The sequence below is a fragment of the Cydia fagiglandana genome, chromosome 7 (assembly GCF_963556715.1).
Source record: "Cydia fagiglandana chromosome 7, ilCydFagi1.1, whole genome shotgun sequence".
Classification (NCBI taxonomy): Eukaryota; Metazoa; Arthropoda; class Insecta; order Lepidoptera; family Tortricidae; genus Cydia; species Cydia fagiglandana.
In genome coordinates, this window is record NC_085938.1 from 7,006,887 (window position 1) to 7,032,370 (window position 25,484).

General features: G+C 42.7%; 2 protein-coding genes across 3 annotated transcripts; both read left to right on the forward strand.

Annotated features, from left to right (window-relative positions):
- Positions 1-1,952: 1,952 nt before the first annotated feature.
- LOC134665850 (E3 ubiquitin-protein ligase NRDP1) lies at positions 1,953-24,846 on the forward strand. Its single transcript, XM_063522881.1, has 7 exons — positions 1,953-2,171; positions 2,266-2,408; positions 2,930-3,012; positions 8,803-9,008; positions 22,951-23,106; positions 23,715-23,845; positions 24,693-24,846. The coding sequence occupies exons 1-7, from the start codon at positions 2,082-2,084 to the stop codon at positions 24,829-24,831; spliced, it is 948 nt and encodes a 315-aa protein (XP_063378951.1). The 5' UTR covers positions 1,953-2,081; the 3' UTR covers positions 24,832-24,846.
- On the forward strand, positions 10,055-15,969 carry LOC134665822 (uncharacterized). 2 transcript variants are annotated; one of them, XM_063522813.1, is made up of 2 exons: positions 10,055-10,247; positions 10,892-15,969. In XM_063522813.1, the coding sequence occupies exon 2, from the start codon at positions 10,899-10,901 to the stop codon at positions 15,294-15,296; it is 4,398 nt and encodes a 1,465-aa protein (XP_063378883.1). In that variant the 5' UTR covers positions 10,055-10,247; positions 10,892-10,898; the 3' UTR covers positions 15,297-15,969. The 2 variants fall into 2 exon arrangements, with proteins under 2 accessions (XP_063378883.1, XP_063378884.1); XM_063522814.1 differs by having other exon boundaries at positions 10,930-15,969.
- Positions 24,847-25,484: the final 638 nt, after the last annotated feature.

The window sequence follows — 25,484 nt, forward strand, 5'->3', positions numbered from 1 at the left end:
AATTAAACGGTCAACATCTAGCGTCTCATCTTGTGACTCCATTGGAGAAGCAGGTTCCGATATGTTGACGCTTGGAGAGCGAAATGCCGACTGAGGTCCGGAGTGCGATTTTATTATCGCAGTGCGCGCGGGGCCATACAACTCCGTATGCTGCAATTCACTTTGCGACAATCGCGTCGCGAGCAGTCGCGGAAAAATGTGACAAATCACAATTTTAAAATCGCTGCGATTTTTGTCGCATATGCGCGCACTGCCATATAAATACATACATTACATTTCTGCGACTAAATTATCGCGCGACAAAAAGTCGTGGTGCGAGCTTGGCCTGAAGCGCCCTCCAGACTATGCGCGTGAATCGCGGGCGAAGCCGCGAACGCGAGTGTGGAGTCTAGTTCGCTGATATGCGAAATCGACTCCAGACTCGCGTTCTCGGCTTCGCGCCGCGATTCGCGCACGAGTGTGGAGCGGGCTTTAGAAGTAGAACAGTCGGGATTTTAAACTTACAGTGTTGGCAACATTATACATTCCATAGACAATTATTATTTTTTATTATTGTTCGATGCGTAAAGCGTCCTTCGCACTTTCAGATCTGGTTTTTGAAAATGGAGGTTCTGCCTCGAATCTCAAAAATAAAACTTTCAGTTCGTGCTTGTATAGCGCCCTCCACACTCATGCGCGATTCGCGGCGCGAAGCCGCGAACGCAAGTGTGGCGTCGATTTCGCAGATTGTTCACGCCTTCGCGCCTTGTTCTCCGTTTTTTGTCGGTATTTCGGCCCGCGTCAAAGGAGACGCGAAGCGCGAATTTGCAAGACTCCACATTACACAATAATTTGGCTCCTCTGTAGCAAGATAAATATTAATTATATTATGATTATATTATATTAAGCAGCTATATTTTACGGTTTTACAATAAAACAAAATGGAAAAACAGCTAAATCACGTACGATGCCATGGATAACTAACAGTTAAACTCGATCAGCTGATGCTTTTCCGCCATATTGCCACAAACCACACTGCGAAATCGCCGTGAAGTGTGCGAGTGTGGAGTCATACATCAACTTCGCGATATGTTCGCTCCGCGACGTCGCGCCGCGATTCACGCACATAGTCTGGAGGGGGCTTAAGGAGGGGAGGATAACGAAATTTCGATGTCTGCTATAGTCCGTCTTGTTTACGTTTGATTCGATTTTACCACGGTTTTACGAACCCAACACAGACTATTAAGTTGCTAACACACTATCGCACCGCACCAAGGTCATTGTGGGACGCACCCATAAGTAAGAGGGAGAAAGAGATATCGCTTTCTCCCTTTTACTTATGGGTGCGTCCCACAATGACCTTGGTGCGGTGCGATAGTGTGTTAGCAACTTTATATCCAAAGAGAATGTCAAGCCCCCTCCAGACTATGCGTGTGAATCGCGGGCGAAGCCGCGAACGCGAGTGTGGAGTCGATTTCGCTCATTCGCTGTCTGCGAAAATCGACGCCACACTCACGTTCGCGGCTTCGCGCCGCGATTCGCGCACGAGTGTGGAGGAGGCTTAAAACGTAGTGGTTTTCGTAAAACACTTTCGTAAAACGTGGTCGATTTCGCAGACAGCGAAATCGACTCCACACTCGCGTTCGCGGCTTCGCCCGCGATTCACGCGCATAGTCTGGAGGGGGCTTTATGATTATATCTATGCAGACATATGCAGACCGTCGACCGTCACTAGCTGTGTCTATGGAAAACCTATTCATTCCCCCCTGTGGCTTCCTTATTTTTCTTGAAATATGCTTGAAAATATCATGCCAAAATATACGTTATATGGTCGTGATAAAGTTGATTTCTTTTATAATATTATGGTAGTGTACTTCAAATGTAATCAACATGTAGGTAATCAAAGTTTGACAATCGAACTAAACGAAACCAAACCAATCAAATGAAAAAGAGAAAAGTTATTGAAAGGTTGATGTTCTAATTGTTCTAGTTTTGTTGTTTGTTGCTATTGACTTGAAATTGCAGTGTTACGATTTAGTTCCAAATCCGTATAGTTAATAAATTCGGGCCGATGTGTGCTGAATCATTTGAGAATTCTCAGAATGGGGTTTGAAATAAAAAGGTTTCAAGGTGACGTTGATGAGGAGCTGATTTGTCCTATTTGCTCGGGGGTTCTCGAGGATCCTTTGCAGGTGGGATAGCTTGTTTTCATGAGAATTGTGTTATGATATTGTATGCCTTTAGTGTAGACAAGTTGTACATGTATATTGTGTATGTTTACTGCAGGCACCAGCCTGCGAGCACGCCTTTTGTCGCGCGTGTATCACAGAGTGGATCAGCCGTCAGCCGACTTGTCCGGTGGACCGCCAGGCGGTCACAGCAAGCCAGTTGCGACCAGTTCCGCGGATACTACGTAACCTGCTGTCCAGGTGAGCATTTCGTAACTTATTACATGATTGACCTTACCTATACCATTCTTGGACTGTTGCTATTACCTACCACCTACGAACTTGTTTACAAGTATCATGTAACACTGCAAAATGTGATACCTACTACTATTATTGTTAAGTAGTTCAGAATAGCGTTTGCCATGAATTTTATTATATATTTTTTAATAAATCTACTACTATAAACCAAATTTATGCTTTTTTTATTTAGACTTTATTGCCTAAAACTCTGAATTGTACAAAGAGTGGACTTAATGCCAAAAGCATTCTTTTCAAATCTGCCTGAGAGATATGCTATATTATGAACTCTATGACTTTATTATGCAAGTATCTTGGTTTGGAGCATTCTATATAAGGGTGGTATTCCACCTCTCCAATTTTTTTGTCCAATGTGTATTTGTGGCTCATATTTTGCTAAGTGAGAGAGTGAGATGCAATGCACATTGGACATTGGGCTGTGGTCTACCAACCTAAGTTTTTAATTTTTTTTTATTGATTGTCAGGTTGTGCACAAGTTGCGACAATGCCCCTCATGGGTGCAACTCTGTGCTAAAGCTGGACTCCCTGGCGTCCCACTTAGTTGAATGTGAGTATTGTACATTTCTTATCCTCCAAAGTGTTGTTCTTGGGCAAAAGCTGCATGACAATAAGAATCTTATGTTGTTGTTGTTGTCCTAAGGCACCCCAGAGGTGCAAAGGGCCTTCACAAGCTCGCGCCACGCCTTCCTATCTTATAGTACTAGCTAAAAAATACAATTTGACGACCGGTCTGGCCTAGTGGGTAGTGACCCTGCCTGCGAAGCCGATGGTCCTGGGTTCGAATCCCAGTAAGGGCATTTATTTGTGTGATGAACACTGATATTTGTTCCTGAGTTATGGGTGTTATCTATGTATATAAGTATGTATATATCTAATAAAAATAAATAAATAAATAAAATAAGCCTTTATTGCTGTGTAACATAATAATAATATAAGTATTAAGTTGCACTATGTTTCTTTTATACTACACTATATATTTTATATCTAATTCCTTAACTAAGTGAATCGGCAACCGGTTTTCGCTTCTTCCTTTTTACAGCTTGTCTTTCGACATAGGCCTCCTCTAAACCTTTCCATTTTATCCTGTCTTTTGCAGTTCGTCTCCATGTAGGGCCAGCTATCTTTCTTATGTCGTCTTCCCAACGTTTAAATTGTCCTCCTTCTTTTCTTGTCCCGTCCCTCGGGTACCATTCCGTTATTATTTTTGTCCACTTTTCTGTTCTTTCCCTTAACATATGCCCTGTCCATCTCCACTTTAATCGTTTGTAAACATATTGGATGTTTTTGAATTTAGTTTTATTCTTTATAATTTGTAGACTAACCTTATCTCTGCGTTTTACTCCTAGAACACTTCTCTCCATTCCGTTTTGACACACTTTTATTTTGTTTAGTTGTTGTTCGGTCAGTGCCCATGTTTGACATCCATACGATAAGCATGGGAGAATACACGTATCAAATACCTTCCTTTTCTCTTTGATGGGCATGTCTTTGTCCTTCATAATTTCGCTCAAAGACCAGAATCGTTTCCAGCTATTTGTAATCCTTCTGTTTATTTCTTTTTGCATTGTATCTTCTGGGGCTATTAGTTGACCTAGATATATGTATTCGTTCACATACTGTATTTGTCCATTATTTACTTTAATATCTACTCTAGTTGAGTTTGTCATCACCTTTGTTTTGGAGGTGTTCATTGAGAGACCTACCTTGGCACTTTCATCAGATAGCTGTTGTAACATTTCTTCTAAGTTACTTGGATCTTCAGAAAACAGGACGATATCGTCTGCGAAACGTAGGTGGTTAAGTTTTTCGCCGTTTATGTTGATTCCATTTCGATCCCATTCCAAGTTTCTAAAGACCATCTCTAGTACCGCGGAGAATAATTTCGGTGAGATTGGGTCGCCCTGTCTGACTCCTCTTTCGAGTGGAAATTCTTCCCCTGTTCTTTCCAGCTTAACTTGGGCCGTACTATTCGAGTAAATGTTTTTGAGTATTCTAATGTATTTGGGCTCTACTCCCTGTATTGTTAGCGCTTTCCAGATGCTATCATGATATATGGTATCGAATGCTTTATTAAAATCCACGAATCCTAAGTAATAGACTTTATTATATTCCCTGTATTTTTGGATCACTTGTCTTAGGACGTGGATGTGGTCTATCGTGGAAAATTTGCTTCGAAAGCCCGCCTGTTCTTTGGGTTGATTTTCTTCGAGTTTGACCGTGATACGTGATAGTATTATCTTTGAAAATATCTTATAAATGTTTGCCATTAGACTTATTGGTCTATAGTTACTCATGTCTCCCTTGTCTCCTTTTTTATGTATTAGTATTATAGTTGATTTCATCCAATCTTTGGGTATGCTTTCGGTTGTTAGGATGTCGTTGAATATTTCTGTTAGTCTTGGTCCAATCACTGGTAACGTGTGTTTTAGTAACTCGTTTGTTATTTGGTCTGAGCCTGGTGCTTTATCTTGTTTTTGTGTGTTGATTGCTCTTATTGTTTCTTCCTGTAGTATATTTGGTACTGGTTCAGTGTCTGCGAATATTTCCATTTGGGATTCTTCCGGTAGTGTTGTTTGTTTTTGGTATAGTATTCTGTAATAGTCTGTGGCAATTTCTAGTATATCTTCTCTTTTGCTTGTACACTTTCCTTGTCTGCTTTTGATGTTTGGCATCCACGTTTTCTTTTTATCAAGTCGTTTTAATGCTTTCCTTAGTCCTCCAGTTTTTTCAATGGATGTTTTGATAAGGTTCAGTCGTTTATTTTTTCTATCTTGTCTTATATGCACGAGTATCTGTTTGCTTATTTCTGATATCTTTTCGCGAGTTTGCTTGTTTTTACCTTCTTTTAAGAGTTCTTTCCTCTTTGTAATTAATTGTTTAGTTTCTGGAGATAGTATATTTTCTGTTTGTTTGTTTTGATTATTTGTATTAACAATTTGCGTTTTGAGTATATCCAGTAGATTGTCGTATCGTTCTTGAGTCGTCTTGTAGTTTACGGTCGCATGTCTGTTTATTGTAGTATTCAAATTTTCAAGAAGTGACTCCTTGTTTCCAGTTAATACCAAGGCAGTTTTATACTTATTCTGAAAATGTCTTCTTTTTGGTTTCTGCTTCGTTGACAGTGATGCTCTTACCATTTTGTGGTCTGTATGGAAGTTAAGTTGTTGTACTGTATGTAAGTCTTTGAAAATTTTTCGGTTGTTGGTCAGAATAAAATCAATCTCGTTTTTATATTTGCCATTGGGTGATGTCCACGTCCATTTTTTTGTCTTCTTTTTCTTGAAGAAACTGTTTAAAATACTAAGTTTATTTTCTAATGCAAAATTGACTAGTCTTTCTCCGTTACTACTTCTTTGGCCATATCCATGTTTTCCTATTATTTGTTCTTCCCCTTCATTGCAAACCCCTATTCGACCATTGAAGTCTCCCATCACAATTAGGTTTTTATACGAGTCTTGAACGGTTGCTTGTAAATCTTCGTAAAATTTGTCCGTCTTCGTGTTGTGATCTGAGTTTTCAGATTCAGTTGGGGAATAAGCTTGAATGATGGTCCACATCTCTTCTCTATGGTTATGTGTTGGAAGTTTAATGTTGAGGAGTGCTATTCTCTCATTGATTCCCCTTATTTCTTCTATTTTGTTTGCCCAGTGACTCTTGATCAGGAAACCGACACCAATGTATATATCTATATAAGTATGTATATCGTCGCCTAGCAGCCATAGTACAAGCTTTGCTTAGTTTGGGGCTAGGTTGATCTGTGTAAGACTAAGATGTCCCAAAAAAAAAAATTGAATTTTGGTTAATGATAATGAAAAATTTTGTAGTATCTTGTTTTTGAGAACATAACAACTCTCTACTACTGTTGTTAAAGGAATGCAAAATAGAAACTTACTGAGAATACTGATTAGAACCACCTTTAGAAATCATTTTAAAAGTGTAGGTATGTTTAGTTTGAGCGTAACCTGCATATCTTTATGATATCACTATATTATATGTAAGTATGAATCAGAATGAGAATTGTTTATTGCACTCATATGTATGTATTTTCCATTGTTTAATATTAAAATCTTGGATACATAAATGTCATATTGTGTTACTTGTGTACTAAGTTATTAATTACATTAGTCACAGTTTGCCACATTATTGGAACAAGGAAGGTTGTTTTTGGGTTAGTGGGTTGTTGATTTACATTCCACATTTGTTTTTATACTTTTCTGGGAACTAAGTATGTTTTTAAAGGAAATGTTGAAAATGATAATTAAAATGTCACATATGCAATGAGCAGTATTTTAATTCACTGTTGTATAAGTGCACTTTACACACACTAGATTTAATTTTTATAGTTGCTTGCAGTTGGTACTTAGGTCGCATGAATAGTTCATTTTTTTATGAGACACCTAATTAGTTTTGAATTATGTGCCTATCAACTTAATGATACATTCCATTATAGCAATAATTAAAGCTACAGTAGTAATTACTTTTAAATAGATTTTGGCAGCTGATAACAATTATACATTAATCCTGTTAATTGACAGAGCCATTTAGGTATGGTCTGGGTTAATATTAAGCCACATGTGGTAGGTAGGGGGAGGTGTTTACTATTATGTCATATCATAAACACTAGATTACTTGATTGTTACAGGTTTAATAATAACCTTAAGCTGTAATCATCTTATGAGCTAAAAGATGTTGTTTCCTAGGCAAAGGCCTCTAGCTAGCTTTATTTGACGTTCATAAGTGCATTGTAATATACATACTTGAATAATAAACTATCTTTAGGCACTTGTTCCACCGGAAGCGATGAGCGATAAGCGAGTAGAACGATAAACTAGAAACGAGTGGGCGAGCGGCGAGAAGCGAGTGCTAGCTCCAATAGTTTTGTCGCTCGGCTATAGGCGAGTGTTTGTGTGCGACGGGCTATTACTCGCGTCACTCGCTCGGGCGGTGCAGCTTAGCCGAACCAAAGAATATAATACTCACTAGGAGAAGAACGATAACTCCATACAAAAAATGTCCCTTTCAAGAGTTCGTTTATACTACTAGCGCTCGGATACCATTGTAATTAGAATTGACAACTCGTTTAGCCTAGCGGGTATTGGCAGTAATCCAGTTCAGGAAGCTAATGGTCCTGGGTTTTGGTCCTTGTGGGAGATGGAATTTCGTTTTGTATTATTGGCAGCTCGTTGAATAGTCTGAATTCACTGTATTCCCTTCTAAAGTAAATAACATTTTACATCCAAATTCTTCGTTTTTTTCTGTTCAAATTATTCCTTTTTTTCTTCCGTCTATTCAGAATTGCTGCTCCGACTATACTACAAAATTCACCATCATCGTCGTCTGAACTAGACAACAGTAACAGCTCAAACGCTTTGCTTAAATTCATAGCAAATATCTGCACTGAAATACACGCTGAAAAATCACCGCTGATTGGTCTCGCAGCTTAAGTTCTACTACGAAGCCAGCATCGCCGAGCGAGTACCGCTGAGCTAGTTTTATCTTATCGCGGCGACAAACTAGTAGAGCGAGTGTTCTCGCCGGCAGTGTGAACAGCCAGCGATAAACTATTGATATATGTGTCTCTTTTACTGACATTAGAATCCTAATCTTTTGTTCGTTTCTTGGGCGATAAAATCGCCGATAGTTAATCGCTTACTCGCTCTTGGTGGGACAAGTGCCTTATCCTGGGCATTGCCACAGTAAATAGCCCGCCCCCATTGCCACAATGCAAGGGATTCTTGTAATCTTTACCAGATCATACGCTTACAGAGGTTATGCGAATCAGCACGCCGCTCTGGTATATAAGCGAGACGCTTATAGCCTCGCATACTTTAGCAGCGTTACGGATCCGTTGTGATTACCACCTTACTGTTATCATTCTATAACTAAGGAGTCTTTTAAAAATGGCTTATTTCTCTATATTGTGACATATCTTGTAAATATACAAATACAAATACAAATACAAATACAAATGCGTTTATTTCATTACTTTTTACATAAGTTCTTAGGTATAGTGTATAAGGGTTAGGTAGGTAATTAGTCCATCTTAGGTATAAGGAGTAAGTAGGTAAGTATTAATCTAAACATTGTGCAACAAATTGTGTAAGTAATGAAAAAGGTGCGGGTACAGCTTGCTGAATTTAAACCCGCGAATATTAATATGTAATTACCCAATTCCTGACATGTACAATAATATTGCTTTTACCAATAAATATTCTGATTCTAATTCTGATTATGGACACCATACAAAAAATCCCTAATATGTCCTTTTGAACAGACACTCCTCAACTGTTACCTACCTATAATCTTTGTAAGTTATTCTGAACTTGAAACATTCCAGGTGAATACAACCCTAAACGACCAATGCCATGCGAGGCCGGCTGCGGCCTCGTGATACCGAAGGATGAGCTGGAGCAGCACAACTGCGTGCGGGAGCTGCGAGCGCTCATCGCCACGCAGCAGGGCAAGCTCACAGACTTCCAGCAGGAGTTGGCGGAGCAAAGACTGGTCATCAATGAGCATAAGAGGGAACTCGCGCTTTTGAAGGTTAGTTATTGATAGTTTATTGCCATGCAGCGTTGTAAGATGATCGGTTTTTAATCAGCAAGTAGTGGAAAGAGTGTTCAACTGTTCATCAGTCAGTATCAGTTTTTGTAAAACGTCACATCCTAATACAATAGGGTTGTTGACACATGTTGAATTGTATAAGTAAATCTAGTTAAATAGATAGAAAATGAGCAATTTATCATAATAAATTGGAAAGTTAAAAAATATATGGGAATAACAAAAAAATACAAGACCTCAAAGTTTCAAAAATAAATTATTTTTTCAACTTCCAAATAGAAAAAATAATGGTACCATTCATTCCATACATTTTATTTTAAAAAATATAGTATACTGTTAAGGATTGTAGTCTTAAAATAATTTCGCCTGGCAACATTATCGTTCAAACTTTAAAAAAAAAAATATATTCCCTTCCCTTCTCGTATCGCAAATGTAACATGTCGGGCGCATCTCGCTGCGCTAGTTATTATTTTCGAATATTATCGTCTCGGTTCATCTAAAAGATTCAATTTCGTCTGTAAACTGTGTGTACTCATTGTGGAAGGCTAATCAGTTGAAGAAGCACTGCTCCTGCTCCGTTTCGGTGTCCACGCTGGTCCAGGTAACTCGGATTCAAGGTAAGTCTAGACGAGCCGAAGGTCTGAGAAGCCTGCGCCAGCCTCCACCGAGAGCTGCACCGTCATCTACAGCTCAGCAAGGTGAGTGCTTTTACCAATTGACCTAGCCTGTCCTAAGTTCCACGGTATATCGTTTCGTATCTCGTCTCGTATTTCGTTTGAATACAGTCCACATAATTTTTAAATATCGAAGTAAAATAATCCCATTAACATTTTTTGGTCCCACGATCCGGATAACTTGTAAGGTGACCGTGGTTATTTTCGCTTTAAATATCAATTTTCGTCAATAAATTGTTCATTGTAAAATCATAAAAACATTGGAGGGTAAGATTGAAACACTTGGCTTGGGCGTTTTTCCGTTAGTTAAACTATCGAGCGTTTAGTTCATGGACTAAAATTGTGTGTCGAATTAATTACGTTTCTGAACGCAACTTTTAGCTGTCATTTTTGACAAGTGTCAATTGAAAATCATAACATAACCTATCATATCAGTGTTATCGAATCAAATAGTTTTGTTGTTGTTTTAGTGATTCAATATACATATTTTTACAAAATAAACATGACACTTGGTGGGGATTCGTCCGAAAGTTTCGACAAGAGCCGTGTAGGTCGGGATTATGCGTTCGTGCGGATGGAGTATATAAAGAGTTCCGATCTGCAAGGTTATTGTTTAAAAGATGTAATTAAACTTGAAAGTGAATTTCATGCCTTTCAAATTGAATTGCTTTCGGCGATTCCAGCTGGTGATAGGTCAAGTGAATTAGAAATATCATCACAGTTCGAACAAATGGTAAAATCCATAAAAATACGTTTAGCAGAAATAAAACCTGAAGTGTTAAATAAAAGTGACAGTTGCGGTTCAAGTTCGAGTGTTAAATTACCTAAAATTAATATAGTTCCTTTCGATTCGAAAATTGAGAATTGGGTGTCGTTCATCCAGATTTTTGACTCGCTGATTCACAGTAAAAATATCCCGGCAGTAGAAAAACTGCACTATTTGTTGTCGAGTGTTACCGGCCATGCTTTCGACTTAATTAAAAATTACCCATTATGTGATGAAAATTATTTAATGGCCTATAACACACTAAAATTACATTTTGAGAAAAAAAGGGTGATTGCCAGTATATTTTATGAAAAAATATTAAACTGTGAGGTGGCGAAGTCCAAGACTGCATCGGAATTAGTTAGAGTTTGTCGAACCTTTAAGGAAAACTTAGAAATTTTATCAAAGTATCAATTGCCTGACAGGAACTTTATGTTATTCCATGCACTTTGGTCAAAATTAGATGTTAGTAGTAAGGAAGCTTTTGAGTTGCAACTTGAATCAAACACAGAAATTCCCAGTTATGAGGAATTAATTTCGTTTATTGAAAAGCGGAGCCAGGCATTAGAGAACAGCGTTGGTAAGTCGTTAACATTATCTAGTAAACCAATGTATAGTAAGCCAGTGTCGAATAAGGCTAAGCCTGCTCTCCTTGTGCCGCCAGTGAGCAACTGTGCTATGTGTTCCGCACCGGGACACAAATTGGATAACTGTACTAAATTTTTGGAACTGCAGCCATTGGAAAGGTTTGCTCAGGTTAAGGAGAGGAGACTTTGCATACTTTGTTGTAGGCCATCACACTCGGTTAAACATTGTAAATCATCGGTGACTTGTGGCATCTGCAAGCGCAGACACCACACATTATTGCATTTCGATAAGGGTAAGGAGTTGGAACCAACAGCTCCGCCGACCCAAGTGGCATTGGCTGTGCATAATGCAAATGCACCAAGTTTATTCTCGACAGCTATCGTGATGATAAAAAATAAATTTAATAATTTTGTACCAATTCGAATGCTGATGGACAATGCCTCGGCTTGTAACTTTGTAACATTGAAGTGCGCTCAAAAACTTGGAATACCAATTAGAAATAATTCACCAACGGTGAACGGTGTTGGTCTGTCATCGACTGACACTTTTGGAATTGTTGATTGTGAGATAGTTCCTTCGAATGGGGACTCCTCATGCAAATTTTCGTTTGAAGCGTTCGTGCTTCCCAAGATCTGCCATGATATGCCACCAGAACCACTGAATGTGTCTTCTTGGAGGCATCTGAAGGATTTAGATCTTGCTGATCCGTCTTTCCACAAATCTGGACCTATAGACATGTTGGTTAACGTCAACCTTTTCGCTGCTGCACTACAATCTGGCGTTGTCAAGGGCAACGCAGATGAGCCCATAGCTGTCCGCACTGTTTTCGGCTGGTTGGTGATGGGTGAGTGCCCTATAAACGTTAACACTTCTCGTTCTCGTTGTCATAAAGGTTCAGAAGGTGATACTCAGAGGTGCTATCTCGTGTCGAGTCTATCATTAGACAATAATATCAAGCGCTTCTGGGAACTGGAAAGTGTAGATCCTCCCAAAAATATCGTTTTGTCGAAATCAGAAATGTCGTGTGAAAACCAAATGGAAACTTCATATTGTCGCACTCCCGAGGGTAGGATGGTAGTACCATTAACTTATGTCGACCCTCAGGATAAACCCAGGTTTTCAAATTCTCGTGAGATAGCTCTCAAGCGTCTTTTAAATTTAGAGAGGAAATTCAAATTGAATCCTCAGTTTCGGACAGCTTATGTCAATTTCATGGATGACTACCTTAGTTGTGGTCACATGGTGGAAGTTGATCCTCCCTTGTCGTCTGAAGGTCAGTTTTATTACATACCCCACCACGGAATTTTGCGCCCTGACTCCTCCACTACTCCTCTTCGCTGTGTTTTTGACGCTAGCGCCCAGGATTCTTCAGGAAAGTCCTTGAACGATACACTGCTTGCCGGCCCTAAATTGCAAAATAACATATTTGACTTGTTGGCTCGTTTTCGATGGCATGCAGTAGTGTTCACCGGTGACATCAAACAAATGTACCGGCAGTTCCTTGTCGATTTACAGGACTGCGACTATCAGCGCATTTTGTGGCGCCCGTCACCTGATGATCCCGTGAAAGATTATCGTTTGCTCACAGTGACCTATGGTGTGTCCTGTGCTCCATATCAGGCGCTCTGGTGCATATCGAAGTTAGCAAAGGAGTTTTCGTCTCGTGCTCCTCAAGGTGCTGCAGTGTTGGCTAGGGATGCGTATGTCGACGACGTTGTGTCAGGTGCAGACTCTGTCGAGGATGCGTTAGTGTTACGACAACAGTTGGTGGAAATATTATCGTCTGCTCAGCTTCATCTGCGCAAATGGACCTCTAACAGCCCTGAATTTCTAGGAAGTTTGCCTGGTTCAGAGCTGTACTCAGATCAACTTCACAATTTCGAAAACGTCCATGATTTATCGTTAAAAATTCTCGGTTTGTCGTGGCTTCCCAAGGAAGATACTTTCACATTCAAGACCTCCTTGAATGATTGTCGTTGTACGAAGCGATCGATCCTCTCGGACATCGCTCGTATTTTTGATCCTCTGGGTCTATTATCGCCTGTCGTATTTTTCGCAAAATATTTAATACAACTTCTATGGGTTTCTGGTGTCGACTGGGACAGCGAGGTTCCTATCGCTATCGCTCAAGAATGGCGCAAATTCAAATCGCAATTGGCGGAAATGAGCTCGTTGTCCATTCCCCGTAGAATAATTGTATCTTTCGTATCGTTACAGCTTCACGGGTACTGTGACGCCTCGGAGAAGGGTTACTGTGCTGTCATTTATTGTCGTGTCGTTCAAAATGACGGATCCGTTGTCGTGCGTCTTTGTTGCGCTAAAACGAAAGTGGCCCCACTTCGTAAATGTTCTATCCCGAGATGTGAGCTGTTATCTGCTGTCTTGTTGTCAGATTTGATTGTCTCGTTTGCAGAAGCTCTCAAAGATTTTCACACTTTTGATGATATCCACGCTTGGTCAGATTCTACTGTCGCGCTGACTTGGATTCGTTCGTGTCCATCAAAGTGGAAAACTTTTGTGGCTAATAGGGTTGCGCACATACAAGAGAACGTCCCCCCTGAAAATTGGCACCACGTGTCTGGTTCGGATAATCCAGCGGATTGCGGCTCCCGCGGTTTGTTACCTGCTGATTTAATCCAGAATACGCTATGGTGGGCGGGGCCTACTTGGCTGTCTAATCCTCAAGAATCTTGGCCGCAATCTGAGATCCTTTCTGATCAAGCCGCTTCGAACGAGCAAAAAATCTATAGTTTGTTCACAGACTCTAATATATCGTTGATTGACAACATCTTAAGCAGATTCTCGTCTTTACAACGCATATTGCGTATTTTCGCTTATTGTTTTCGGTTCATGCATAACTTGCAAAAATCATTGTCGAAAATCACAGATCCGAACCTGTCGTCTGAAGAAATTACGAAAGTTCTTCACTTTCTCGTGAAACATGTCCAGGAGCGAGCTTTCGCTTCAGAATTGCGGTGCTTGTTGACAGATAAGTCACCCCACTCTCTATCGAAGCCCATGCGGAAATTGGCGCCGTTTGTGGATGAGCGTGGAATGCTAAGGGTGGGCGGTCGCCTTTCTAAAGGAGACCTGTCGTTCGATGTGAAACATCCACTATTATTGCCTCGTGATCACAGGTTGACTACGTTGATCATTGAGGATTACCATCACCGGTTTATGCACCCTGGATTGCAAACATTGCAAAATTTATTAGCCCAAGAATTCTGGGTTCTATCGGCAAGAAGGGCTATAAACTCGGTTATTTCATCTTGTATGAAGTGCTTTCGCGCTCGGCCTAAAGTGGCATCTCCTCCAATAATGGGCAACTTACCATCGTTTCGAATTAATCAAATTAAACCATTTTCGTCAGCGGCAGTAGATTACGCTGGTCCCTTTGATACTTGTTTGGCCCGGGGCCGTGGTCTACGCACATTTAAATCGTATATTTGCGTTTTCGTATGCACTGCCACCAAAGCAGTACATCTTGAGCTGGCCTCAGAGCTCACCACAGAGGCATATCTCGCAGCTCTGCGCCGTTTCATTTCGCGCCGCGGTCGGTGCTCTAGGCTGATCTCGGATCAGGGTAGAAACTTTATTGGCGCATCCAATATGCTCCAAGAATTCATGGCCAAGGCTTCACGTGCAGAACAAATAAATTTCGTTTTTAACCCGCCCGGCAGCCCACATTTCTCGGGGTTAGCCGAGGCTGGTGTAAAGTCAGTAAAGACACATCTCGCTCGCGTCGTGAGCTCTCAGCGCCTTACATTTGAGGAATTCTATACCATTTTGACCCAAATTGAGGCGATGCTGAACTCACGGCCTTTGTCCCCTGTCAGCTCGGACCCAAACGACCTGTCAGTTTTGACCCCCGGACATTTCCTTACTTTGGAGCCGCTCACCATATTGCCTGAAAGCAACATGGTAGATGCGAAATTAGGTCCACTTCAGAGATGGAAATTATTACAAAAGATCCATCAAGATTTCTGGCGCAAGTGGCACCTCGAATATTTGCACACATTGCAGCAACGCCACAAATGGTTCGATGGTCAGAAAAACATTGTCGTCGGGACGCTCGTGCTCATTGTCAATGAGCAATGTAGCCCCATGAAGTGGAAAATTGGCCGGGTGGTACAACTCCATCCAGGAAGTGACGGGATTTGTCGAGTTGTCACAGTTCGCACAGAATCGGGCGAACTTAAACGTCCGATAGTTAAACTGTGTCCCTTACCTTTGCAAAACTAGTGTTAATTCACTATCATATAGTCATAAGTATTAATTTTATCGTAGATTTAGATTAAAGTAAAAAATATATAGTAATAGGAAAATAAACCCTGAGCCATATCGATTCTATTTTATCCTCAGTTGACAATAACAGTACAAACTTGTGGAAAATACGTTGTATTTTGGTGGGCGGAAAATGTTAAGGATTGTAGTCTTAAAATAATTTCGCCTGGCAACATTATCGTTCAAACTTTAAAAAAAAAAATATATTCCCTTCCCTTCTCGTATCGCAAATGTAACATGTCGGGCGCATCTCGCTGCGCTAGTTATTATTTTCGAATATTATCGTCTCGGTTCATCTAAAAGATTCAATTTCGTCTGTAAACTGTGTGTACTCATTGTGGAAGGCTAATCAGTTGAAGAAGCACTGCTCCTGCTCCGTTTCGGTGTCCACGCTGGTCCAGGTAACTCGGATTCAAGGTAAGTCTAGACGAGCCGAAGGTCTGAGAAGCCTGCGCCAGCCTCCACCGAGAGCTGCACCGTCATCTACAGCTCAGCAAGGTGAGTGCTTTTACCAATTGACCTAGCCTGTCCTAAGTTCCACGGTATATCGTTTCGTATCTCGTCTCGTATTTCGTTTGAATACAGTCCACATAATTTTTAAATATCGAAGTAAAATAATCCCATTAACATATACCAACAATATACATAAACGCAATATTTCACCGACAAAATAGCAATTTCCTTGTTTTCCATACATCGAAACGGCCTCTAACGTAACGTGGTGACGTTACGATGTGTTCAGCTTTGGCTTTGTATTTTTAGGAATATTTTTTTGTAAATACTGTGGCAACACCAAAGTCACGGTTCGAATTTAAATCTTGCTCTGTCATGAGCTGTCAGAGCCAGTATGTCATAGAACTACTACCAGTGCACACCGCCTCTCGCTATTCTCGTTAATATTCTCGCAATTTTGTTAAAAGCACTACTGCCAATCTCTAGACTATCTAAAATCAGTGCTGTGTAGCCGAAGGACGCCGTGCCCATCTGTGCAGTGGAAAAACCTAGGTCTAAGTTGGCCGACTGAAGGTAACGGTTCTGAGCTTACCTCTAGCTTGCGACAAGGGCAGCCCGGACCACCACCAGCAGTCCACAACAGAGACCAACGGTTCAACCCACAACCACCGGATTGCAAAGGTAACTTCGTCTCACACTATTTCGCACTTAAATTTAATTTCATAAGTTAATTTGGCATACAACAACTTTCTTGCTCAACCGGCCCTAAAGTATTCCCCTATCGTCCCATTATTTACAGTCCACTCTTTCGCCAGTGAACATTTTGGTCTTCGAACCGGATAATTTGAAAAGTGACCTTTGGTTTTTCGTTTGTCGTTGTCTGTTGCTTATTCAAATTCGTTTCGTCATATCATCTGCTTAATTCTAAATTTAGGGTAGACTTATAAAAAAAGTCGAGGGTAAGCAAGAAAGTTGGTGGTCGTGTAGTGGTGCTTTAATAAAATCATTCGGTCACTTATTTAATTGCGCTGGCAACATTTTTCATAATTGTCAAGTGTCAAGTGTCAACTGTCAGCTGTCTGTCATTGAAGTTGTGGAAGGTGAATTGCAGTTTGTTTTGAACATTTTTTTGTGTATTTACTGCAATTTTGTGTAGTTTTGTGTTTATTAATATGGGAGGCAGTGATAAGTCTGGCGAGAAAGATGATGCTGGCGTAGACACGGTGATGATTGCTCGTGATTATCAGGTAATGAGAATAGAGTATTTGCAAATGTTGTCGGATGCTGAATTAGCTTTGTGTGACGAGAGTGAATTGTGTGCAATTGCGAAAAATTTTCATGAAGCTCAAATAAAACTTTTAAGTGCTGCTCCGCGAAGCGAGCACCGCGAAATTTGTTCCCATACCGCGATGTTCGACTCGAAGGTTAGGGCAGTGAGATCGCGTTTGCAGAATAGGAAGCAGGCCTTTGCTGGGGCTTCCGGGGTATCGGGGACGCCGCAGCCGGTCTTGCCGAAGTTGCCGAAGTTACAAATTAAAGCTTTCGATGGGAAAATTGAAAACTGGGTAACATTCATACAGTTGTTCAATTCTTTAGTACATAAGCGAACAGATATTGCCCCTGTTGAAAAATTACACTATTTACTGTCGAGCGTGCAAAATGAAGCATATGACCTTATAAAAAATTATCCTGTCACCGATGACAATTATAAGGTAGCATATGAGGCGCTGTACAAGCAATATAATAAAATTAAATTAATTGCTACAACTTATTATGATAAGCTTACTCAGTGTGAACCTGTAAAAGTGTCTCGGCCTAGTGACCTACAGCGGGTTCATAGGGTCTTTACTGAAAACTTGTCAATATTGAAAGGTTTCAGCTTGCCGGATAAAAACTTTTTACTTATTCAGTTACTGTGGTCGAAGCTGGATAGGAGCACGAAGGAGCAGTTTGAGCTAGAACACAACTCCGATGATATCCCGGAGTTTAGTAAATTGCAGAATTTTGTTGAGAAAAGATACCGAGCACTAGATGCTGCAGGGTCAACGGGCTTCGTTGCTAGTACCCCTCAGCCTAGCAGTAGTAAGCCTTCTAGTAAGCCAAAAATGGCCTTGGTGGTCACTGCTCCAACGTGTGTAGTCTGTAAGCTGGCTCATAGTCTTGTATCTTGTCCAACCTTTTTAAAATATGACCCCGCTGATCGGTTCAAATGTGTGAAAGAAAATAAGTTATGTATTCTATGTCTGTCGGGGTCTCATTCTGTCAAGTCCTGCAAGTCAAAACAGCGGTGTGAGCAGTGTCGTTTCTCCCACCATACGCTGTTACATTTTAATAATGCAAATGTGCCTGCCTCCCCGGCTGTGGATGTAAATAGCTCGAAGCATCCGTCTGACACATCGAATCCGCTGGCAATGGTGGCAAGTAATGTGGCGGCCTCTTCTTTGTTTGCAACTGCCAAGGTTTTGGTGAAGAATGCCCAAGGCGACTTGGTAGCGGTAAGGGCTTTGCTTGACTGTGCCAGTGCTTGCAACTTTATAAGCGAGGAATGTGCAAAGAAGCTTGGTCTCCGGGCAGAATATGGGAAGCATGCCGTGACTGGCATTGGTGATGTGGTTTCTAGGCCTGGTGGCACATTGTCATGTACTGTCTCGTCCAGGCTCGGGAAGTCTGATACTGCTATTACAGTAGAGGCTTATTTGTTACCAAAAATTTGTCCGGAAATGCCAACGGATCATGTTGATGTCTCATCATGGCGACATATCAGGGGCTTAGAGTTAGCTGACCCTCATTGGCATATTCCAGGACCTGTTGACTTGCTGCTGAACGTCAACATTCTCGCTTCTTCGTTGCGCCCTGGTTTAACCCATGGGGCCCCTGGCCAGGCGACTGCCCTCAACACCATCTTCGGGTGGATTTTGATGGGTGACGCAGGCGACTGTGCAACGGACATCTGTCGTTCTCGGTTCCGTGGTAACAGTTGTCAACTGGTCGTGGGCAGGTTATCAATTGACGACTCTATTAAGAGGTTCTGGGAGTTGGAAGATGTCCGCTCTCCGAACACCGTCATTTTGTCGAAGGAGGATCAGCTGTGCGAGGAATATTTTCTCGCTAACTTTCGTCGCACAGAGGAAGGTAGATTTGTCGTTCCTCTACCTTTCGCTGACACTTCCAATAAACCCACCTTCTCGGGCTCTCGAGCCATTGCTCTTAGGAGATTTTCGTCGCTGGAGCGAAAGTTACTCAGTAACTCCGACTTCTACAAAAACTATGTAGCCTTTATGAAGGATTACGAAAGCTGTCGCCACCTTGAGGAGTGTGACCCTCCAAGGGTGGATGAGGGGATGTTCTTCTACATCCCCCACCATGGAGTATTGAGGCCCTCGTCAACCAGTACTCCTCTCCGGGTCGTCTTTGACGCCAGTGCCAAGGACAGCCGAGGCATCTCGCTAAATGATGCGCTACTGCCAGGGCAGAAGCTGCAAAATAACATTTTCCACTTGCTCCTTCGTTTTCGGTGGCATAATGTTGTTTTCACGGCCGACGTCAAGCAAATGTATAGACAAATTTTAGTGTCCCCGGAAGATGCTGAATATCAGCGTATCCTATGGCGTCCGTCTGTCAATGAGCCTGTCCGGGACTATCGGCTGCTGACCGTTACTTACGGCGTTTCGTCCGCTCCTTACCAAGCTCTCCGAACTATTGCTCAGTTGGCAAGGCAATCGGGTGAAGAATACCCTTCCGGTTCGGCAGTTCTAGACCGCGACATCTATGTCGACGACGTGGTGTCTGGAGCTCATTCTATCGAAGAAGCACGGAAGCTTCGTTCGGAGTTGTCGACGATATTAGCTTCTGGCGGTTTCCATTTGCGGAAATGGACGTCGAACCACCAGGAGTTCTTCGACGGTGTCCCCTCCTCAGACTTGTATTCTGAAGACTTTCGGGAGTTCAACTCCATTGGGGACATCTCACTAAAAATTCTTGGCCTCTCGTGGTTACCTCAGGCAGACGACTTCACCTTTCGAGTGGCTGTCGAAGATCGTCGGTGCACTAAACGTACCATCCTCTCGGAGATTGCTCGGATCTTTGACCCTCTGGGCCTTCTCTCACCTGTGACGTTCTTAGCGAAATATCTCATGCAGTTGCTGTGGGTCTCAGGTGTCTCGTGGGATGACGACGCGCCAGAGAACCTTGTATCCGAATGGCGAGAGTTCAAAGCGCAGCTGCCTTCGTTGAGGTCCGTGTCTGTCCCGCGTCGTATGGTCAACGATTTCGTCTCGCTCGAAGTTCACGGGTTCTGCGACGCCTCAGAGCGAGGGTTTTGCGCGGTGGTTTACGTTCGAACGTCAGGCGAGGACGGAACGCAGTACGTCCAGTTGGTCTGTGGTAAATCGAGAGTGGCACCCCTGCGTAAATTGTCTATACCACGTCTCGAGTTGCTGGCCGCGGTACTACTTGCAGACCTAGTGGAGTCGGTCGCAACGGCTCTGGAGCCTCTCCACAAAATCGACAAGGTGTACGCGTGGTCTGACTCTAGCGTTGCGTTGACTTGGATAAAGTCTTGCCCTTCCAAGTGGAAAACTTTCGTGGCTAACCGCGTGAGCCACATCCAGGAGATTATCGCTCCTGATTGCTGGCGACACGTGAGGACTGGCGACAACCCTGCCGACTGTGGGTCGCGGGGCCTCTTGCCGGACGACCTGGTCCACCATAGTAACTGGTGGAAGGGTCCATCTTGGCTCGTGCTGGACAAGTCTGACTGGCCTAAGTCAACGTTATCAGTCGACGTGGATGTCCTACACGAAGAGCGCAAGGTGACTGTCCTTACTGTCTCTGTGCAGGAGACGTGGACAGACAACTTAATGAATAAGTTCTCGGCACTGAGGACACTCCAACGTGTCCTCGCCTATTGTTTTCGTTTCGTGCACAACGTAAGAAATCGGAAGACGCCCAACAACTTGTTGGACGGTCCTCTAACACCCCTGGAGATTAAACAGGCGCTTATGTTCCTCGTGCGTTCTGTTCAACAACACCACTTTGCTTCGGAGATCGAGAAAGTGAAAAACAATCTTTCGAACTTTCTCCCGAAAGCATTTAAGAAATTGTCTCCATTCCTCGATGACGCGGGTCTCTTGAGGGTGGGCGGACGCCTGTCGCGAGCTTCTCTCGAATTCGATGTTAAACATCCCCTGTTGCTACCTCGCGACGATCGTCTTACTTCCCTCTTGATCGACGAGTACCATAAGCGTTTCATGCACCCAGGCGTCCAGACGCTTCATAATTTGCTGGCGCAGCATTTCTGGATACTGTCCCCAAAGCGAGCTATCCACGCTGTCACGTCAAAATGCATGAAATGCTTCCGTGTTCGACCACTCGGTGCTCCTGCGCCGTTCATGGGCGACTTGCCGTCTTATCGGGTAGCCCAGCTCAAAGCTTTCCTGAGTGCTGCTGTCGATTTCGGGGGACCTTTTGACATAGCTCTGGGTCGCGGGCGAGGTAACAAGACCTACAAGGGTTACATTTGCGTTTTCGTGTGCACCTCGACAAAGGCTGTACACACGGAGCTCGTCACTGAGCTTTCCTCAGACGCGTTTCTTGCCGCGCTTCGCCGCTTCGTCGCGCGTCGTGGTCGGTGTAACCGGTTGGTATCCGACCAGGGGAAGAATTTTGTCGGCGCGAGCAATATTCTGCAACGTATTGTAGGAGATGCTGCGACGCATAGCGAGATTAAATTCGAGTTCAATCCGCCAGGCAGCCCTCACTTCTCGGGTCTCGCTGAGGCCGGTATCAAGGCTGTTAAAACACATTTGGCTCGAGTCATCGGTAGTCAGAGGTTGACGTACGAAGAGTTTCTAACCATCTTGACCCAGGTCGAGGCTCTTCTTAATTCGAGACCCCTTACTCCTCTCAGTACCGATCCTAACGACTTATCGGCCCTTACTCCGGGCCATTTTCTCACAACGGAGCCCTTATCTGTCGTGCCCGAGGAAGACCTATCAGACGTTCGGGTTAGCCCTCTCCAACGCTGGAAGCTGCTTCAGAAGATGCACCAGGACTTCTGGAACAAATGGTCCAAGGAGTATATGCATACCCTCCACCAGCGGATGAAGTGGCACGATAGGCAACCCAACGTCCAAATTGGTGCACTAGTGCTCGTTGTGAATGAGCAGACGAGCCCAATGAAGTGGCCCCTGGGTCGCATCATCGACACACACCCCGGATCCGACGGGATCTGTCGTGTGGTCACTGTGCGCACGGCCATAGGGTTGTACAAACGGCCTGTGGTCAAACTGTGCCCACTGCCTGCATAGTCGCTTTAGAGCGCTACCTTTGTGTTGTCCATTTTTTCGTTTTAGACTTAATATTATCGCACTTACCTTACTTTATTGTTTCCTTTTCGCTTAGTCAAAATACAATGCATTTTGGTGGGCGGAATGTTCAGCTTTGGCTTTGTATTTTTAGGAATATTTTTTTGTAAATACTGTGGCAACACCAAAGTCACGGTTCGAATTTAAATCTTGCTCTGTCATGAGCTGTCAGAGCCAGTATGTCATAGAACTACTACCAGTGCACACCGCCTCTCGCTATTCTCGTTAATATTCTCGCAATTTTGTTAAAAGCACTACTGCCAATCTCTAGACTATCTAAAATCAGTGCTGTGTAGCCGAAGGACGCCGTGCCCATCTGTGCAGTGGAAAAACCTAGGTCTAAGTTGGCCGACTGAAGGTAACGGTTCTGAGCTTACCTCTAGCTTGCGACAAGGGCAGCCCGGACCACCACCAGCAGTCCACAACAGAGACCAACGGTTCAACCCACAACCACCGGATTGCAAAGGTAACTTCGTCTCACACTATTTCGCACTTAAATTTAATTTCATAAGTTAATTTGGCATACAACAACTTTCTTGCTCAACCGGCCCTAAAGTATTCCCCTATCGTCCCATTATTTACAGTCCACTCTTTCGCCAGTGAACACGATGTATTGCCATTTTGTTAGAAGCGTTTCGTCAGTAAAGTGCGGGTGCCAGACTTTGACCATCATTTGTGACTTTTATATTGCTTTAAGACAATGGGTTCCATACAGACATTTGATCCTAAAAACAAACCTGATCGATTGATACCATTCATAAAAAAAATGTCAAATACCCTATTGTCGGTTGCAGGAGTTCATGCGCGCGATGCGCGTGTCGAACCCGGCGATGCGGGTGCTGGCGGACCAGATGGAGCAGGAGGAGGTGCTGCGCTGGGCCAACTCGCTGGCGCGCGCGCGCGTCACGCGCTGGGGCGGCATGATCTCCACGCCCGACGACGTGCTGCAGGTAGCTTATACTTCTTCTCAAGCCGGAATTACATTACGAAATTAGTGGCATGAAATTGATTTCGTGACATTAGTTTTACCAACAGCTTCACGTGTAATTTAATATTTTCTTAAATCATGTATTAATTTCACGAAAGCCAATCAATTTAGTTCTCTGCGCAATTTTTTGGTGAAATTAATGTCATGCAATCATGTCATGTCATGTTTGACGTAGTGTAAATGCGACGTGAAAAAGTAGTGTCATTGCTGATGGGGATGGCCCCATCAGTCACTGCGATACTCTGAATTTCACGACACGACTCCAGTGGGAGAACTATTTCACGAAATTACTTTCGCATATGTCGAAACTACTTTCGTGAAACTGATTTAAACATGCAATGTCACTAATTTCATAATGTAAATCCCGCTTGTAAAGGCCGACGACAAGATGGCAGTCTCTAACGCACAAGAGAGGTCCTATATAACATTAGGCAACATCCTGTTAAAAAAATACAAACATGTCTTAGCTTTAAAAAGTTTATAAAAGTGGTAACAAAAAAATGTCGTATAATTATTAACAAAATTTTTAGTTCACTCTAGTATGCTTATAGATATCGATGGTGTTTCCAGATGATGATAAAGCGCAGCCTGTCGGAGTCGGGCTGCCCGCCGCACATCATCGACGAGCTCATGGAGAACTGCCACGAGCGCCGCTGGCCGCCCGGCCTCTCCTCGCTCGAGACCCGCCAGAACAATAGAAGGTACAAACAGCAACACTCCTAACTGTACATCGGTGGACCTTATTACAAAAGGAATAAGGTCCATCGATGTACAGGTTAACAGTATGGGCGATGCTACCTGGACCTTGTAGCTATGCTGCTAAAGTCACTTTTTGCTTAACCCAAGGTCACGACTATTTTGAAACCTAATAATTTAGACGTTTATAGTTGAATGACTTCTTGTAGTTATCGCGCTAATACATGCACGGACAAGTACGATGTAAATGAACAATAACTAGGTGAATGACATCATTTGAATGTCGTTCTCATGTCAGTGTACGTTCGAATTGGCCTATTCATTATTTTATTTATTTATTTAATCTATTACACAAAAGAATAACTAGTCGTACAAAAGGCAGACTTAATGCCAAAGGCATTTTCTACCAGTCAAAGCAGCAAAGTAGAAAGATTGTGGCGTGTTAGCCTTAATCCAGTTTTCTGCTAACTTCAACAGTAGGATAAAAACCTGAGATGAATACAACGGATAGTTGTTTGGCCGGATACTGGATACCGGATATTCGGCCTGATCATCGGCCGAATAGCCGGTATCCGGCCGCCGAATATTCGAGGATTCTAGGTTCGAAATGAGTGCGCGTGCAAGTCAAATGAATAAATTGTTTTAAAATAATAAACAAGTACGATTATGACCGTGTGTTCTTAAATCCAATTTGTTTACTCCGAAATCAAGCAATGTTACTATCCGGAACCATCCGGATAGTAGGTCACTATCCGGTATCCGGCCGGAAAGTAAGATAATGGCCGGATAGGCCGAATACCGGATAGTAATCGGATATCCGGTGCATCTCTAATGAATTCTATTTATTTTCAGATTGTACGAGAAATACGTGTGCAAGCGTGTGCCCGGCAAGCAGGCCGTGCTGGTGCTGCAGTGCGACAACACGCACGTCGACGAGCACATGATGATCGAGCCCGGCCTCGTCATGATCTTCGCGCACGGCATAGAGTAGCACGGCACGTGACGCGAAGCTCAATCCAATGTCTATGGCACACTTAGGCTCTATGAGGTTTGAAATTCAAAAACGCCCTCTATAACGGGTCCCTTTGTTTCCCATAAAGTTTGAAGTCATAATGTATTGTTTGTCATACTATCGTTAGTCATAAAATTGAAACCGTTAACTTTTCAGGTTTTTCGTAAGGTTATTCTATAGATAAGTTAGGTTAGGTTTGTTTTATGGCAATCCTGAAAAGTTACGCGTTTCTGAGAAAAACCAATTATGACTAACGAAAATTCGGACAATCAATACGTTATGACTTAAAACTATTTGGGAAACAATAGAGACCCTTAGTATAAGCCATCTATGATGCGGCCCACTGTGTTTGTATCCGTGCTAGTGACGACGTACGAGAAGATAGCAATGGAGTGCGTCTTCGTAGATGTTATCTATCTATGTATAGGGTGACTGCTATAGTAATGGGCCCCTCCATAGTAATTGACCCCTCAACAAATCAGAAAGAAACAAAGCAATAGAAGTGTTGTAGTGGCCAATAACAGTAGTCACCCTATACGGTACTAATGAGGCTAATTCGTATGACCTTTTTCTTTAACATGTAAAATAAAATGTGACATTCCACGACGACGAGTACCTTATGGCGGTCGCCG